This window comes from Scyliorhinus canicula, chromosome 7, assembly GCF_902713615.1.
Source record: "Scyliorhinus canicula chromosome 7, sScyCan1.1, whole genome shotgun sequence".
In the NCBI taxonomy this organism is placed as follows: domain Eukaryota; kingdom Metazoa; phylum Chordata; class Chondrichthyes; order Carcharhiniformes; family Scyliorhinidae; genus Scyliorhinus; species Scyliorhinus canicula.
Genome location: NC_052152.1, coordinates 112746356 through 112761710, shown reverse-complemented (window position 1 = coordinate 112761710; position 15355 = coordinate 112746356). Strand labels below are relative to the sequence as shown.

The 15355-nt window shown below is 43.7% G+C and overlaps 1 protein-coding gene across 4 annotated transcripts in view; it reads right to left on the bottom strand.

The window, feature by feature from the left end:
* Nucleotides 1-3412: 3412 nt before the first annotated feature.
* Nucleotides 3413-15355, bottom strand: part of LOC119969285 (TSC22 domain family protein 1-like) — a 229973-nt gene continuing 218030 nt past the window's right edge. For 3 of the 4 annotated variants that reach the window (XM_038802698.1, XM_038802702.1, XM_038802701.1), the window contains 2 exons: nt 9117-9168; nt 3413-5137 (listed from right to left, as the gene is read on the bottom strand). In XM_038802698.1, coding sequence (XP_038658626.1) covers nt 4889-5137; nt 9117-9168 — 301 coding nt within the window. In that variant the 3' untranslated portion in view covers nt 3413-4888. Of the gene's footprint in view, nt 5138-9116; nt 9169-9865; nt 10223-15355 lie in introns of those variants that run through there. The other variant, XM_038802700.1, reaches the window with a different exon arrangement.

Sequence of the window (15355 nt, the reverse complement as noted above, 5' to 3'; positions counted from 1 at the left end):
GAATAGTCTCTAGGAGGGAAGAAGGGGAGGGCAGAGTCTCGGGTATATATAAGGTGCTCATGAGGGAGGAAGGGTCCCAGACAGAGGAACTGAAACTTAAATGGGAGGAGGAGATAGGCGGAGAAATGGAGGATGGGCTGTGGGCAGAGGCCCTGAGTAGGGTAAACGCGACCGCGACATGTGCTAGGCTCGGGCTGATCCAATTTAAGGTCGTTCACCGGGCCCATATGACGGTGGCTCGGATGAGCAAATTTTCGGGATAGAGGACAAATGCGCTAGGTGCGCGGGAGGACCAGCGAACCATGTTCACATGTTTTGGGCATGCCCTGAGCTGAGGGGGTACTGGGAGGGATTTGCGGGGGTCATGTCCCAGGTGCTAAAAACAAGGGTGGTGATGAGTCCAGGGGTGGCAATTTTTGGGGTTTCGGAAGACCCGGGCGTCCAGGGGGAGAAAGAGGCCGATGTGCTGGCCTTTGCTTCCCTGATAGCCCGGCGACGAATATTATTGGCGTGGAGGGACTCAAAGCCCCCGAAGACTGAGTGGTGGCTTGCGGACATGTCGAGTTTCCTGGGGATGGAAAAAATTAAGTTCGCCTTGAGGGGATCTGTGCAGGGGTTCACCCGGAGGTGGCAACCATTTATTGACTTCTTTGCGGGAGAGTGAGCGTCAGCAGGGGGGTGGGGGGAGGGGGTAGAGTAGAGTAGGAGGGAAAATATGGCGGGTGGTACCGGTGGGAGGGGAGCGGGCTTGTGCAATATGTTACGATGGAAGTATTGAAAGTACGTGGATGTTTGCACATTTTTGCCTTTTTTGCTTCCTTTCTGATGATGTCTGTAACTGTTTATAAAGCCAAAAACTACCTCAATAAAATTGTTTATTAAAAAAAAATTACGACCAAGTCCTTCAGCCTACTCTGTAGACTTTGGCAAGAGCTAGTAGAAATCCATCAGCAACTAACCTGAAAGTAAATGATCCCTTTAAATAGTGCAGGTGAGGGTGATCCTTCCACCTGCTAAATGGGTGTTCCAACAGTGAATAATTGATAGAGATCATGAGCTGGAGCTGCAAACAGGTAGCACTGGTGTCAAATGGACATTGATTGGTATCATGATTGAGCTACTCTGTTTACTTCAAATTGGCGCTTACAGAATGCATTCGCTAACCCCCTCACCAATATGACATCCAGCACAAATCTCACTGGAAGAGCAAGTGCATGTACTATGGGCGCTATTTTGGAACAGTGTCTATAGGCTCAATAAACAGAGCATGAAGCATCTGAATTTTGCGCCAAGTGTGGGGAGCTGTTTTCAATCTCAAACTCAGAAGGAACCCACAGTGGTTTTCCTCCTTTGTCCAATTTTGAATTTCCATGCTCATTGCGCATGTCTGAGCAGCCACTTCCTCTGCCAAGGGACAGAACAGTCTCTTGTGGAAACAGTAACTCAAAATCTTTTTTATCATTCCCAGGTTTGAGATTTGGATTATTGCCGTTGACTTTTAACTGAGTTTCCCTTCTGTAATTTCTCTTCAGCCACCTAATCGGGTTGATAATGCAGTCAACAAGGATCAGGTGGCCACACTCTTGCTTTGAATTGGTTTATTTGGCTGTCAGGTGCCAGGGGATTGATTCTTCCCCCTTACAGGGGACACTGGCCTTCACTCTAGCAGTCCATGGATCTGGTGGTGCTACCCAAATTCATGATGAACGCCAGTCTGAGTGTACATTATATCAGTTTCAAGAGATGGTTTCTGCTTAAATCAAGAGGCAGTTAAAATTACAGCTGAGACAAAGGTAGCCCAATGGGGGTAAAAGTATTTTTTTTTAAATGCAACTCCATATTTAAATACAAGTTTGCACATAATAAACACACTTCATTTCCCAAAAAAATGCTCCTCCAAACCTTTTTTATGTTACGGGGAGAATTCAAAAAATCTTGAGTAACTGATCATTACCAAATGGATTCAGTTATTGTACTTTTCAAAGTTTAAAGTGAATGTCATAGGTTTGTAGATTAGCTAAATGTTAACCGTAAATTTTGGTTGCTGCTGCTGTATTGACAAAATTAGCAGTCAAATTTGCTGCTCACAATGCAGTCTTGCTTTACATTGGGCAAACCAGACGCAAATTGGGTGACAGCTCTGTGGAACACCTCCATTCAATTAGTAAGCATGACCCCTAGGTTTCTGGTCACGTGATTTTTATTCTCCACCTTGCTCTCAGGCTGACCTCTGTCTCCTGCAGTGTCCCTGCAGCTTGAGGAGCATGTTTCATATTTCAATGTGCCACTTTGCAGCCGTTGGACTCTTTCTTATTCTCTACTCCCATTTTGCTTCCTTTTTCTTTGTTGCAGGTTTTAGTTTTACTCATTTTGCTTACGGATGGCAGCTGTTCAGTACAGGCATTTACACCGCCTCTAGTCACAGCTTTTGCTCACTTACATCTTCCATGATCACTTCCTTTGAACCTGAACTACCAACCCTTTTGTTATTCATTTAATTTCTCCTGTTTTCTACTCTCTTCTTTCACTTGCTCAAAATCTATTACCCTTCTAACTTTTCCCAGCCACTGATCGAGTGTTAATTCCCATTTCTCTCTCCACACATGCTGCCTGACCTGCTGAATATTTCTAGCACTTTTAGATTTCCAGCATCTGTAGTGTTTGGTGGCAGTCAACCAGGTTTCTGTTCACCATTTTAGATTTTTGCTTCTCATCTTATATCTCATCAATATAACATGTTGGCTGTGCAAGCACCCTGCTTCACAAAAGAGAAAGATGGTTAGTAACTGAGCAACAACAGCAATAAAGACAAGTTCCATATGAGCATCTGAAAAAGCAATCTCGAAAAACAAAACACTTGTGAAATTGGCAGCAAGACTTCAAACACTGCAGTCTGATTCTTTACAGCTCCACAGCAACTGTACCGTAAGTCTGATTCTTACAGCTCCACAGCAACTGTACCGTATATGCAAGTATTGCTAAAATGTTTTTGATGGTATGCATCAAGTCAAATCTTGCTCAATTTAAACTGTGAAAACACAAGGAGGGTTTGGGGGGGGGGGGGGGGGGGGGGAAAGAGAGCATAAAGTTGTGGAATCAAAACCTGGAAAAATTGCAGAACCCATTAATTGCCTTAACACATTCAAACTGTGCACATCTTGTAGAAGTCCATCTCAGCAGTCAATGGCCAGTCTGTGAAACTGCCAGAGCATAAAACTACAATCAGAGCTCCACCCATGGAAAAGCAGCTGCCGTGTGAGGCCATCAGGGCTGTTAATTCTCGATCAAAACAACTCATTGATGACAGGATTACAATAGTAACATTTAAATCACATTTCTTTTAAAGAATTAAAACTTGCACCTTGCTGCAGTATCCAATAAAAATCAGTGTAAAGACGCAGACAATTCAATCTATTATTTACCAACATGAGTTTATTGAAAGTTTCGAAGTTGTGCAGTAGTTGAGTATAACTGAATGTGTTACAACTGTTTCAGAACATGCACCAGAACATAAGCCAACACTATTACTGTTAATGTGAAATCCATAGCAGAAATCTGAGCTTGTAACAGAGGTTTTCGGGTCTGGAGTGCTTAATTGTCAAAACACACTCTCTATTGGTGTTATAGATACTGTACTACTGGCGAGTACAACGTTGTTGTAGTATTCAACAGCCAGCTAGAAGCAACAAATACACCCAGGCTGGATGAATCCATGGGTCCTGGGTCCTAAGGAATCTAACCAGACCATTACAGTATAGATTTGACAGACCAATGGGCTACTGAACCAACAGCTAAGGTCTATGAAGCATCAACGAGAATCAATTCCACTGGAGCCCATAGATTCTCGTCTCTCAGTGCTTCCTCTAACTGAGAGACTACTTCGATCAATGCATCTAACGTGTAGCGCCTGTCGCTGCTTAGCATTGACAGACATAAGAAATGGGACCAGTGGACCACTTACTTTCTATTATTACCAGTTACGTACCATTAACTTACAAAAAAAAATTCTTCCAGCCCTGCTATGTCTTAGGACAGCATAATTGTTCAAGAATGCCGTTTCTGTTCAACAGCATTAAAAAATGTTCAAATGCAATTGGATCAGTGAAACAGCAAGATTTCAATCTGTACAACCTAATAGTTACAGCTCTATATTACACAATACTTACACTACGTACACAATATACATTAGATGAACAGCCTTTTGGATTGTCCAAAATCTTTAGAGTCACATCTAACTTGAAAAAAAATCTACACCTCTCCGCCTTCTGGAAAAGCTGTGTAAACATAACAAACTTATCAATTTAAGGTCCAAGGTGGCAGTTCTATAGTTCAAATTAAATACTGTTCAGCTTTGCCTTCATGTTCCCGTTTGTCTTCATAACTCATTTATAAATCAAAGTGGTCTATAGCACTGTAAGGAAGGGCACGGCCCTCTCAAACTCTCCAGTTAGTATCTGATTGCCTCTGATCCACTTCTTCCTCAACCTCATCAGGAAGCAGTTATATTGGTGCACACATACATTACACGCACATGCACACACAGACATAGGCGTGCTGAATGAAATAAAACTGTGCACGCATTTTCAAAGCATGAGCAATGATCGGTAACCAGCACTCAGATCTGCATGGCTGCTTTTCTTCTTTTGTGCATACAACCACTCTCTTTGAGAGAACAAGCTTTCATTTCACACCCTCAAAGCAAACTCCTTTAGCCAAAGACCACTGTCTTAACACTGAAGAGTTTCTTTCTGGATTTATACAACTCTAGTTCCCATAACCAATTTGGAATTGTTGGTGTGTGATGAAATATTACATGATGATTGATATGACAGTTTATTTCTCTTCTCTGCAAAGCCTCTTGGCTCCAATCGATTGTTAAGCCGGGACGTTAAGCTGATGACCCCCCATTTGGTGGCGTGGGTTGAGTAGATTGTCCTGATTGAGACACTGGCGGGGAACACCCAGTTGTCTGGAGTTGTGCCTGAAACTGTGCTAATTGCTCAGGGCTAGCCAGAGTCTTCAGCAGATTGTTTTCCTGTTCCAACTGAGAGTTTCTCTCTACCAGTTCTTTGATCTGTTCCTTAAGGACCTCCACCTCCTCCCTCACTGCATACATCAAATGACTCTTCACCAGATCCTGAAAAACAATGAATCACATTAAAGATAATCTCATCTTGTGATATCTAACCACATTTTAAAAAAAAACTTCTATTGATTATAAAACAATTGAAGCATTTTGCTGGCCCCTTCATATTTCATCTGATACTTTGTTTAGTTTTCATTGAATTAATTTCATCCCACTGTATAAAAACCATCTCGGTGGGACATCACAAAACCATTTTCTCATTGAGGTATCACAGTTGTACTGGATCCTCCCAAAGGCAGCAACGTGAATTTTCTCTTGCGCAGCGTCCTTTCATTTGATATAATTTAGCAGCAGAAAACATCTAACCAATTGTACAGTGGCTGTTGGATAGTGAAGCAGAGACAGGTGAACTTTGAATGCACAAGGCAAGACTGCTCTGCCAGATAAAACTCCTGGTGGGAATCTGTTCTACATGTGTTAGTTAGAAGTGAGGCAGTCTGACTCCAGGTCTGATCTTGGAGGTCCTAAATAGTCATGACACCGTTTGGAGAGGGAAACTATTGCTAGTGCATTCTACATCCTTCATTTAAAATCAAATAGCGATAAAATCAAATTTCCCAATCATTGTTTTAAGTTAATGTCACATATGATGCAAAATGATACGATGTTTAAAGAAAAGCCTGAATAAGAGTTTAAAATTAGGAAAATATTTGTAATTTCCACTTTATGCAAGTGCGTTGAAACAAATTCCTGTTGTATCATATACACTGTACTAGCACTTGAAGTGCAACTTTTTCTAGTTACTCCCAGCAAGCCCTCCCCAAACTTTACTAAGATTCACCTCCTGTTCCTTTAACCCGTGCTCCACCAAACTGGTGATCATCCGACTTCTCTTCCTGATCCTCATGTTAACTGATGCTACGTTTTAGCATTCTCATTCTGCTTTTCAAATTCCTCAAATGATCTATTCCTTCAGCATCTCTGTATCCTCTTCTAGTCCCACACCTTCAAGTCTACAAGTTCTTTCAATTTTGGCCTCTTACTAAATTTTCATCATTTCACCAGCCGTGCCTTCAGCTAAGTTCTGGAATTCTGTTCTTAAACCACTAACTCTATGCCACAAGCACTAAATACAATTGCCAGGTGAGCATTACCATGATTTTTGACATACTGAAAATCTGAATGTCACAGCTCCCAGTCACTGCCCTTCAATTACTCTATGAATTACTACATAAATCTATGAAATATGTGTAGGGTGTTAAAATGAGATTACGACAGCAAACCTATTTCCCAGCAATCAATCTGGCTCAAGATGGAGAGGTCTTATGTGGTTCTAACATTTTTATCTCTCTCCAGTTCTGAAAAATTACATGGACTGGAAATGTTAACTCAATTTCTCTGTTTGCAGATGATGAGTTTTTCTACCATTTTAAGTTTTTAAATTCAGATTTCCAGCATCAACAGAATTTTGCTTTTATCCTATCTGATTCTGCTTGCTGATTATGATGAATGAAGACAGGCTCAGTGGCTTTCATTCTGCACCCACCCATTTATCCCTTCTTCTCCTGCCCCCTCCCTCCTCCCATGTCTTCCCTCTCCACGACCCCTGTGTACTTTCCCCCTCCCCGTTTCTCTCCCTCCGTCTGTCAGCGTGTTTTTCTCTCTCTGCCTTTCTCCCGTCTCCTCTCTCCGCCACCACCACCCCAACCCCGTTTCCCTCTCCCTGTCTTTTCCTCTCTGCAGCTCTTTCTTCGTCTCTTCCCCAGTCTCTTTTTGCTCCTTCCGCTCCTGACAACTGCTGACGTCGCCGGGACCGCAGGCCCTGCCACGTCATTACCAGCCATCCAATGGGAGCCGGAGTTATTTATAGCCCAGGGTTTAAGGTTCTGAGATCGCCTGGCAACAGCCGGAAGATGGAGCGGAGCCCGGAGAGAGCACAGCCGCTGCGGGGAAGGAGCTCCACAGGCCGGCGTCTGATCAAAATCTGCACACACCAAGCCTTCAAACAACTAAAAAGCAAACAACTAAAACTGCCGCTAGTCTCCCGCGAGCCGAATGCAAACTAACAAATCACCCCCAACATATAGAAAGAAGGGGGAGAGAGAGAAATAGACAGAAAGGGGGGGGGGGGGGGAGAGGGTGTAGACAGAAAGGGGGGGGGGAAGAGGGTGTAGACAGAAAGGGGGGAGAGGGTGTAGACAGAAGGGGGGGTGTAGACAGAAAGGGGGGGGGTGTAGACAGAAAGGGGGGGGTGTAGACAGAAAGGGGGGAGAGGGTGTAGACAGAAGGGGGGGTGTAGACAGAAAGGGGGGGGTGTAGACAGAAAGGGGGGGGGTGTAGACAGAAAGGGGGGGGGGTAGACAGGGGGGGGTGTAGACAGGGGGGGGGGGGTGTAGACAGGGGGGGGGGGGGTGTAGACAGGGGGGGGGGGTGTAGACAGGGGGGGGGGGTGTAGACAGGGGGGGGGTGTAGACGGGGGGGGGAGGTGTAGTCAGAAAGGGGGAGGTGTAGTCAGAAAGGGGGAGGTGTAGTCAGAAAGGGGGGGGTGTAGTCAGAAAGGGGGGGAGGGTGTAGTCAGAAAGGGGGGGGGGAGGGTGTAGTCAGAAAGGGGGGGGGAGGGTGTAGTCAGAAAGGGGGGGGGAGGGTGTAGTCAGAAAGGGGGGGAGGGTGTAGTCAGAAAGGGGGGGAGGGTGTAGTCAGAAAGGGGGGGGAGGGTGTAGTCAGAAAGGGGGGGTGTAGTCAGAAAGGGGGGGGAGGGTGTAGACAGAAGGGGGGGGAGGGTGTAGACAGAAAGGGGGGGGGGGGAGGGTATAGACAGAAAGGGGGGGGAGGGTGTAGACAGAAAGGGGGGGTGTAGACAAAAAGGGGAAGACAAAGGGGGGGGAGAGGGGGAGAGAAACAGAGGGGAAGATCAGCATGGAAGGCTCAGACACCCTCCCTCCTCATCCAGCTAGTTAAAAACATCAAAGGCACCAAAACTATTGCATCCCCACTCCCAATCTTAACCTGGCAACCATAAACAGACAAATTCCCCTGTGGGACATGGAAAGGGTTTGCTGCACAACAAAATTGCCTGATTAACAATATTCGGATCAGGTTGATCCACGATCTTATGCCATACACAGCTAGACATAGAACATACAGTGCAGGAGGAGGCCATTTGGCTCATCAAGTCTGCACCGTCCCACTTAAGCCCTTACCTCCACCCTATCCCTAACCCAATAACCCCATCTAACTTGTGTGGACACAAAGGGTAATTTAACATGACCAATCCACCTAACCTGCACGTCTTTGGACTGTGGGAGGAAAACCGGAGCACCTGGAGGAAACCCACGCAGACACGGGGAGAACGTGCACACTCCGCGCACAGTGACCCAACGGGGAATTGAACCTAGGACCCTGGTGCTGTGAAGCCACAGTGCTAGCCACTTGTGCAACCGTGCTGCCCTAAATTCATGTCAACATAAATCAACGGTTTACTTATGGACAAGCACTGCAAAAGGTTTAATGTGAGAGATCATAATGCACAAGAACAATATTCAATGTTGGTATCCCAGGTGGATGCCCATGGTATCAAATGAGATTTTAAAAATTATTTCAAAATTACAGGCACATAAAATGTAGCTTTGTTTTTATAGGGTATAGTGGGTTAGTGACGAGGTCAGGATGCAAGAAGGCTGATATGCACACAAAAAGATGTCTCACATTCACCTTGATTGCAATGATTTCCCAGTGTATGAACAATGAGTAAATACTCCTCTACAGAGAAGGCAAGCAGTGGAAATACTGGCACACTGTACAGTGGATGTCCAGCCCGCATTGCTGCAGCTATGCTTTCTGAATTATCTCTCTCTTCCCATTGGCACGGTCCTACTTAAAAACAATGCATTCCCTCTTTTCCCTCACCACCACCCTTCTTAACCCTCAGGGGTTTTTGAAATGCTCCGAATTGGCTTCTCCTCCCTGACATTATTGCACAATCAATACCCCTTTTCTTCACCGCCGTTTTCTATACAAATACTTGACTTACCATAGCTTGCTCGATTTTGTTGTCTATGGCTACCACACTGGCACCAGAAGAACTGTGAATAAACAAAAAAAACAAGATTAAAGCAACAATCACCATTGAAAATGAAAGAAAAACAGGAGAATGGAAGACAAATCAAGCAAGCAGTCCCTCCTGCCAATATCTAATGTACAGTTGTAACCTGATAACAGCCTTGTTTTTGTGTTAACTGATGCATTTTATTCTCCCCCCCCCCCCCCCCACCCACCCCCGGCACAAACAGCGACCAGCTTGCAGGCGATGCAACACTTTTGCTGCAATATTATATTTTAATCAACGTTTTGCATCTGGGTCAATGTGTAGGATTCAGCCTCAGAACAAAAACGTCCGTCTCTTCACTTTTTGCTGACTCTGGGGTAGATGCCCCCTCTGTAATGCGGCAAAATAACAACCCTGGGAGACGACGCCAGCCATTTTTCCCTGCACTGATCTCCGCCAATATTTCCAGAGGCACGCATCCGACAGCAAGAGCTCCCAGCTCCAGGCACAGCTAGCTTCAGAAATCACTTCCAAATATCCAAAGTCTTCCCTTCCCACCCAAAAAACCCACAAAGTCAGCGATTTCGAAGGAGCTGTCACCGCATTTTAAGCACCGAAGACTGTTGCCATGCAAGTGCTATTATTTTACAATACTGTATCTGCTACCTCAAACCCACGAACAGTAAACGCTGCAAAATTAAAATAAAAACAAAAATCCAACAACCGACATTTACCTACTGTCTAATTTTACGGAGGCGTTTTCTGTTCCAAGCAAAGAGGAGAGAAATGAAATGGAGAAATTTCTCAGCTGGTAAACCCCAAGCTCCATCGCCAGTGACTTATAATATTCAGCATTCATGCTACTCCAGAGGAGAAAAAAACTCGAGAAACGGAGCTTTTTGCTGCTGCCTGTGATGAATTAATCAGCCGGTCGTGGCAGGAGGGAGAGAGGGGTGAATGGATGCTGAAGCCTGAGAGATTGGTAATTTGGAGTGAAGCTGCAATGTAGTGAGAGATCAGGACAGCCACCTCCATCCACACAGCTCCACAAAGAAAGCCCTCTGATGCTCACAAGCGGTGGCCCGGCCGCTTGCTTCTCCCAGCCCTCCAAGGCACCCTCATCAACATAACATATGCAAGGAACGCCCACCAGCTGCGCCGCAATAGGCTCACCTGATCTTATTAGCATAATATATGCGAGCAGGGAGCCGCGGGTCGCAGCAGCCCAGTGCACCTGATTTCCATCATTTCCGTGCATATATGAGCCATGGTGGAAGGGCCGCCAGGGCGCAGGCCAAGTGTCCAGGCTCAGGTGGAGAGGAGGGGACGCAGACTTGATGCTCATGTTAAACAAGCCACCTTCATTTGGCACACCCTACACCAACATGTCTGTCCTATGATGTGTCATTTCACGTGAAATATCGCCCTCAGAGCCCAGCAATCTATTTGAAAAGACAAACAACCATTTGCAGGAATATTTGCTCACTCTGCTTGCCTTTTACATCCCATTTACCCGAGTTTTATTTACTGTAACAGACAGACTTAATCTATTTCTCAAAGCCATATGTCGAAGTGGTTTGCTTATCTCCGTTCGTCCAGAACGTTTTCATTTGCTCTCATGATATTCTATTTTTGGCTAATTTTACCGATCTATGTTGAGGGAAACTGTCTTGGGAGTGTGTGCGGGGGAGGGGGGTGTATATGCGCATTTTTGGTAACAGCAGGACTGTGTGGAAATTAAAACAAACTCTTACAAATAGTGCAGGTAGGTTACATTCTGCACATATATTTAAATAATTGGCAAAAAGGTACCCAAGTATAGGCAATTCAACCCATGGTTGACAATCATATCCTATTGTTCTGAAATTCCCTTAGCAAAGAGTTGTTCCCCTACCCAACCAGTCAAATTCCCTTAATAATAAAACCATATCACAGTGCCAGGAACCCAGGTTCGATTCCACCCTTATGTGGAGTTTGCACATTCTCCCAGTGTCTGCGTGGGTTTTCTCCCACAGTCCAAAGATGTGCAGGTTAAGTAGATTGGCCATGCTAAATTGCCCCTCAAATGTCCAAAGATGTGCAGGTTAGATGGGGTTACGGGGATAGGTTGGGGAATAGACCTATGTAGGGCCTTCTTTTGGGAGGGTCAGTGCAGACTTAATGGGCTGAATGGCCTTTGGCGCTGTAAGGATTCTATGGATCTCAGCTCCCAAATATTTAATGTACATGTTTATCAGCTTATAGTTAAGGCCTTTCAGTCCCATCATCTGGCACATGAACAACAATGGATCTTTCCAAAGCTAGCCACAGTCTGTAATAATCCACACTTACATAACAGCTTGCATTTATATGGCATGTACAGCGTAGCTAAGTGTCCCACCCACAGAAGGATAGGTTAACAAAAGTTTGGTTAGAGAACAACTTCTAATCAGTGTCTTAAAAGAGGAAAGGTAGCTGGAAGTACAGCTGCCAATTATGGTGCAGTAAAGATCAAGAGGGATGTGCAAGAAGTCAGAATTGGATGAGCACAGGGATATAGTGCTTCAACATATATAACTATCCCAAGATGCTTAGAGGGGGAAGTATGAAAGCTGGCTGTAGTAGAGGAGCCACCAGGTGACCAAAAGCATGACTTAAAAGTCAGGTCACAGATTCCTCAATGTACAATAACTATATTAGCAATTCCTTGCTAATTGTTTAATTAAAACCTTTAGCTGGAAAGTATGATAAACTGGACCTAAATGAATCCACTTCACCAAAAATAAATTCTGAAAATACCGAGCCCTGGCTTCAAAGGGTCAGGTTTGCTGATGGAAACATGATTCATCACACAGGCAACCTCTAATTTTAAAAAGAAAAATAAACTGCAGTCTGATTACAAGTCGATGGCTACACACACAATTCAAATAAGACGTGTGTACCTGTCTTTACATAGGGAGATTTGTCAATGCTACAGCCTTACTGTGCATATTTTCTGTGTGTTATTGTGTATAACATTAATCGCTCCCATACTCAATCACCAGTCCCTATAGTACAGACATACTGCCACCTACCGTTCAACTCTGGAAATAATATGCATCAAATGTTACATAACTGGTGCTACCAGAGATATCCATTAAATTTCCAACACTGGTGAAAGTCATTAGCAGCCCATTTTGCTGCAACCCATATTGACGGTGGACCATGCAGTGACATAACCTAATTTCAGATCTAAAAGGATGAATGATCTTAAGATTCCCAGCAGGGGAAAAAAGCAGAAACCAACTTTCCTTGCATATTCACAAATTATGTGTAAAACTGCCATGGCATTTAACCAAGACATTATCAATAAAAACGTTTTTAAACACCAAACCACACAAGGATACATCAGAATAGATTTTTAAAAATGTTTTAATTAAGGGGCAATTTATGGTGGCTAATTCACCTACCCTGCACATCTTTGGGTTGTGGGGGTGAGACCAATGCAGACACGGGAAGAAAAACTCCACACGTATATTGACCCGGGGCCGTATCGGCACCATAAGGCAGTAGTGCTAACCACTGTGCCGCCTGCCTCCCACATCAGTATAGATGACAAAAAGCTTGATCAAAAAGAGGTAGATTTTAAGGTGCATATGAAGGAAGAGAAGTAGAGAGACAAATCGATTCAGTGTGCAAATTCCAGAGCTTATGGCCAAGGCAGCTGAAAGCCCTGGCACCAATGATGGAATGATTAAAACCAGGGATGTGCAAGGGATCAGAATTCAATTAGTACGTCTGCAAGAGCAATTTGTCAGTTTCCAAAAGTTTAAATAGAAATGAAATCAGATGGCACTGGCAGAGGATGTCACATGGAGTGGGAAGTTGGCTTATACTGGTCATCAATTTTCAAAACTCATCCTTGAGATCTGGGTGTAACTGGCAAAGCCAGCATTTATTGCTCACCTCCCTCAGTGCCTTGAGAAGGGAGCAGTGAGCTTTTGTCTTTGAGCCACTGCAATCTATGTGAAGATACTCCCATGGAAGTAGTTCCACGAATCTGACCAAATGATGATGGGAGTTATTGTTTGTCATGGCTTCATGCAGCTAAGAGGTTTGCTACTCAAAGGGCAGAGGCTGTTTAGCACAGGGCTAAATCGCTGGCTTTGAAAGCAGACCAGGCAGGCCAGCAGCACAGTTCAATTCCCGTAACAGCCTCCCCGAACAGGTGCGGAATGTGGCGACTAGGGGATTTTCACAGTAACTTCATTTGAAGCCTACTTGTCACAATAAGCAATTTTCATTTTCATTTAATTTCATAAGAGCTGACCATATCAGAAGTCACACAGGACAGATTGGATAAGGGTTTCAGGTTTCCTTCCCATTAATGAGAAATGGACAACTTCACAATTATTTTTACTGAAATGTCCAGCTTTTCAAAATACAAAAAATTATTAAATTGCCATTTTGGGGTTTCAACACATGCTCTCTGGATTAACATTAGCCTAGTAACAACAACTACACTTCTACACCATCATTTAGATTAAATCCAATCAACTGAAATTTACAGTATTGGGAACCTGCCTTTTGAAAGTTCAATTACAAAACCATCGCATTAGTTTCCTGTACAGAAATCTGCACATTCCACTTTCTACCAGTCCAGAAGAACAACTATACCATCCAGCCCAAGATGAGACTGGAAATTAAAATGACACTGCTGCAAACAAAGGCTGGTTAGTATTCATTAAAAATTTATAATCAAGTTTTCCATTAAATATTGTTTCGATGATTGAATTCTGGATTAAAACACATTTGATATACAGGATTTAAACAAAATACAAATACTGAAATCTGAAACAAAACCAGAAATGCGGAGAGTCCATTAGTCAATATTTGGGAGAAAAATATGGATTAACAATCCAGTAGAGATCGCTGATCAGCACAGCAACAGTTCTCCTTCTTTATTCAGCTACACAAGGCTGGCATCATCCAACTTTCACCAATGTTTGCAGGCAAATATTCAAAATGGTGTTGGACTGCATTCAAAAGGACTTGCCCATGAGATTGTTTAAACCGTTAAACCTTAAACCACAATGAAGCAAGAGTGGAATAGTCTGAACTGGAGGTATTGCAACAGGAACCAAATCATTGTATTCTCTGCTCAATATTTTTATCTCATCTTGGAAAGCCTAAATCAAAATCTTACTGAACACTACAATGGGGTCAGCCATTTGGTATATAATACTGACAGTTTTAAGAGGGACCAGTGAGAAGTTACATTAAACCATTTATGAAATGCATCTTCAGCAATCAGCTACTTTTCCCCGTCTCCACAACACACACATCGAAGTGCACACACAAGCCTGGAAGTACTTTTTAAACCAGATAGCTCACAGAATCAATTACAATATCATTACAAAGTTGATTTTATACTGATGTACATTTAGTTTGGAACTTGGAAGAACAATGCCCATAAGTAGCTCCCAACGTTTGTCCTACAGTATTCATTTTCAGCCCTCTTCCCAGCACCAGAATTGTAGACCCATAGAAGATTGGAGCAGTTTTCTGAGATATGCCTGTTCCATTGGTGCTCAGTTCACCTGATTTAACATTTTAGGGCAGAATTGGCACAAAGCCAGTTATTGTAATGTTAAATTTTCACCATTTTGACGGTAGATGCCACCTGATGTCAGGAAAAACTTATACAATCCAAAGATAAAAACTATTTTAAATACTCAATCCGGTCACAACAATGTTTCTCAAAGTTTGATGGAAACTTTTCTTTTAAAAAAGCAAGGCGCAAGCATCTTTATTAAAAATATGATCAGTTTTCAAATGTCACAAGCCAAGACTTGTGAGCGACTGAGACAGGCAATGGTTGAGTTTGAAAACTATCACTCCAGCAGCAGCAGAATCTGCTCCCTGTTTTTTTTGGTGGGTTGGGATGAAAGCTGAACAGTGAACCCAGCTTTAAACTGTTGTTCTTTACAAGGAATGCATTCATTATGACTATGGAGTCTTTTAAAACTGCTGAATTGCTGCCCAACTTCAGATTTGCCAAGCGGGTACAAAGAACAAAGAAAAGTACAGTACAGGAACAGGCCCTTCGGCCCTCCAAACATGCGCCGACCATGCGGCCGTCTCAACTAACATCTTCTACACTTCCGGGGTCCGTATCCCTCTATTCCCATCCTATTCATGTATTTGTCAAGATGCCCCTTAAACGTCAAATCGTCCCTGTTTCTACCACCTCCTCCGGCAGAGAG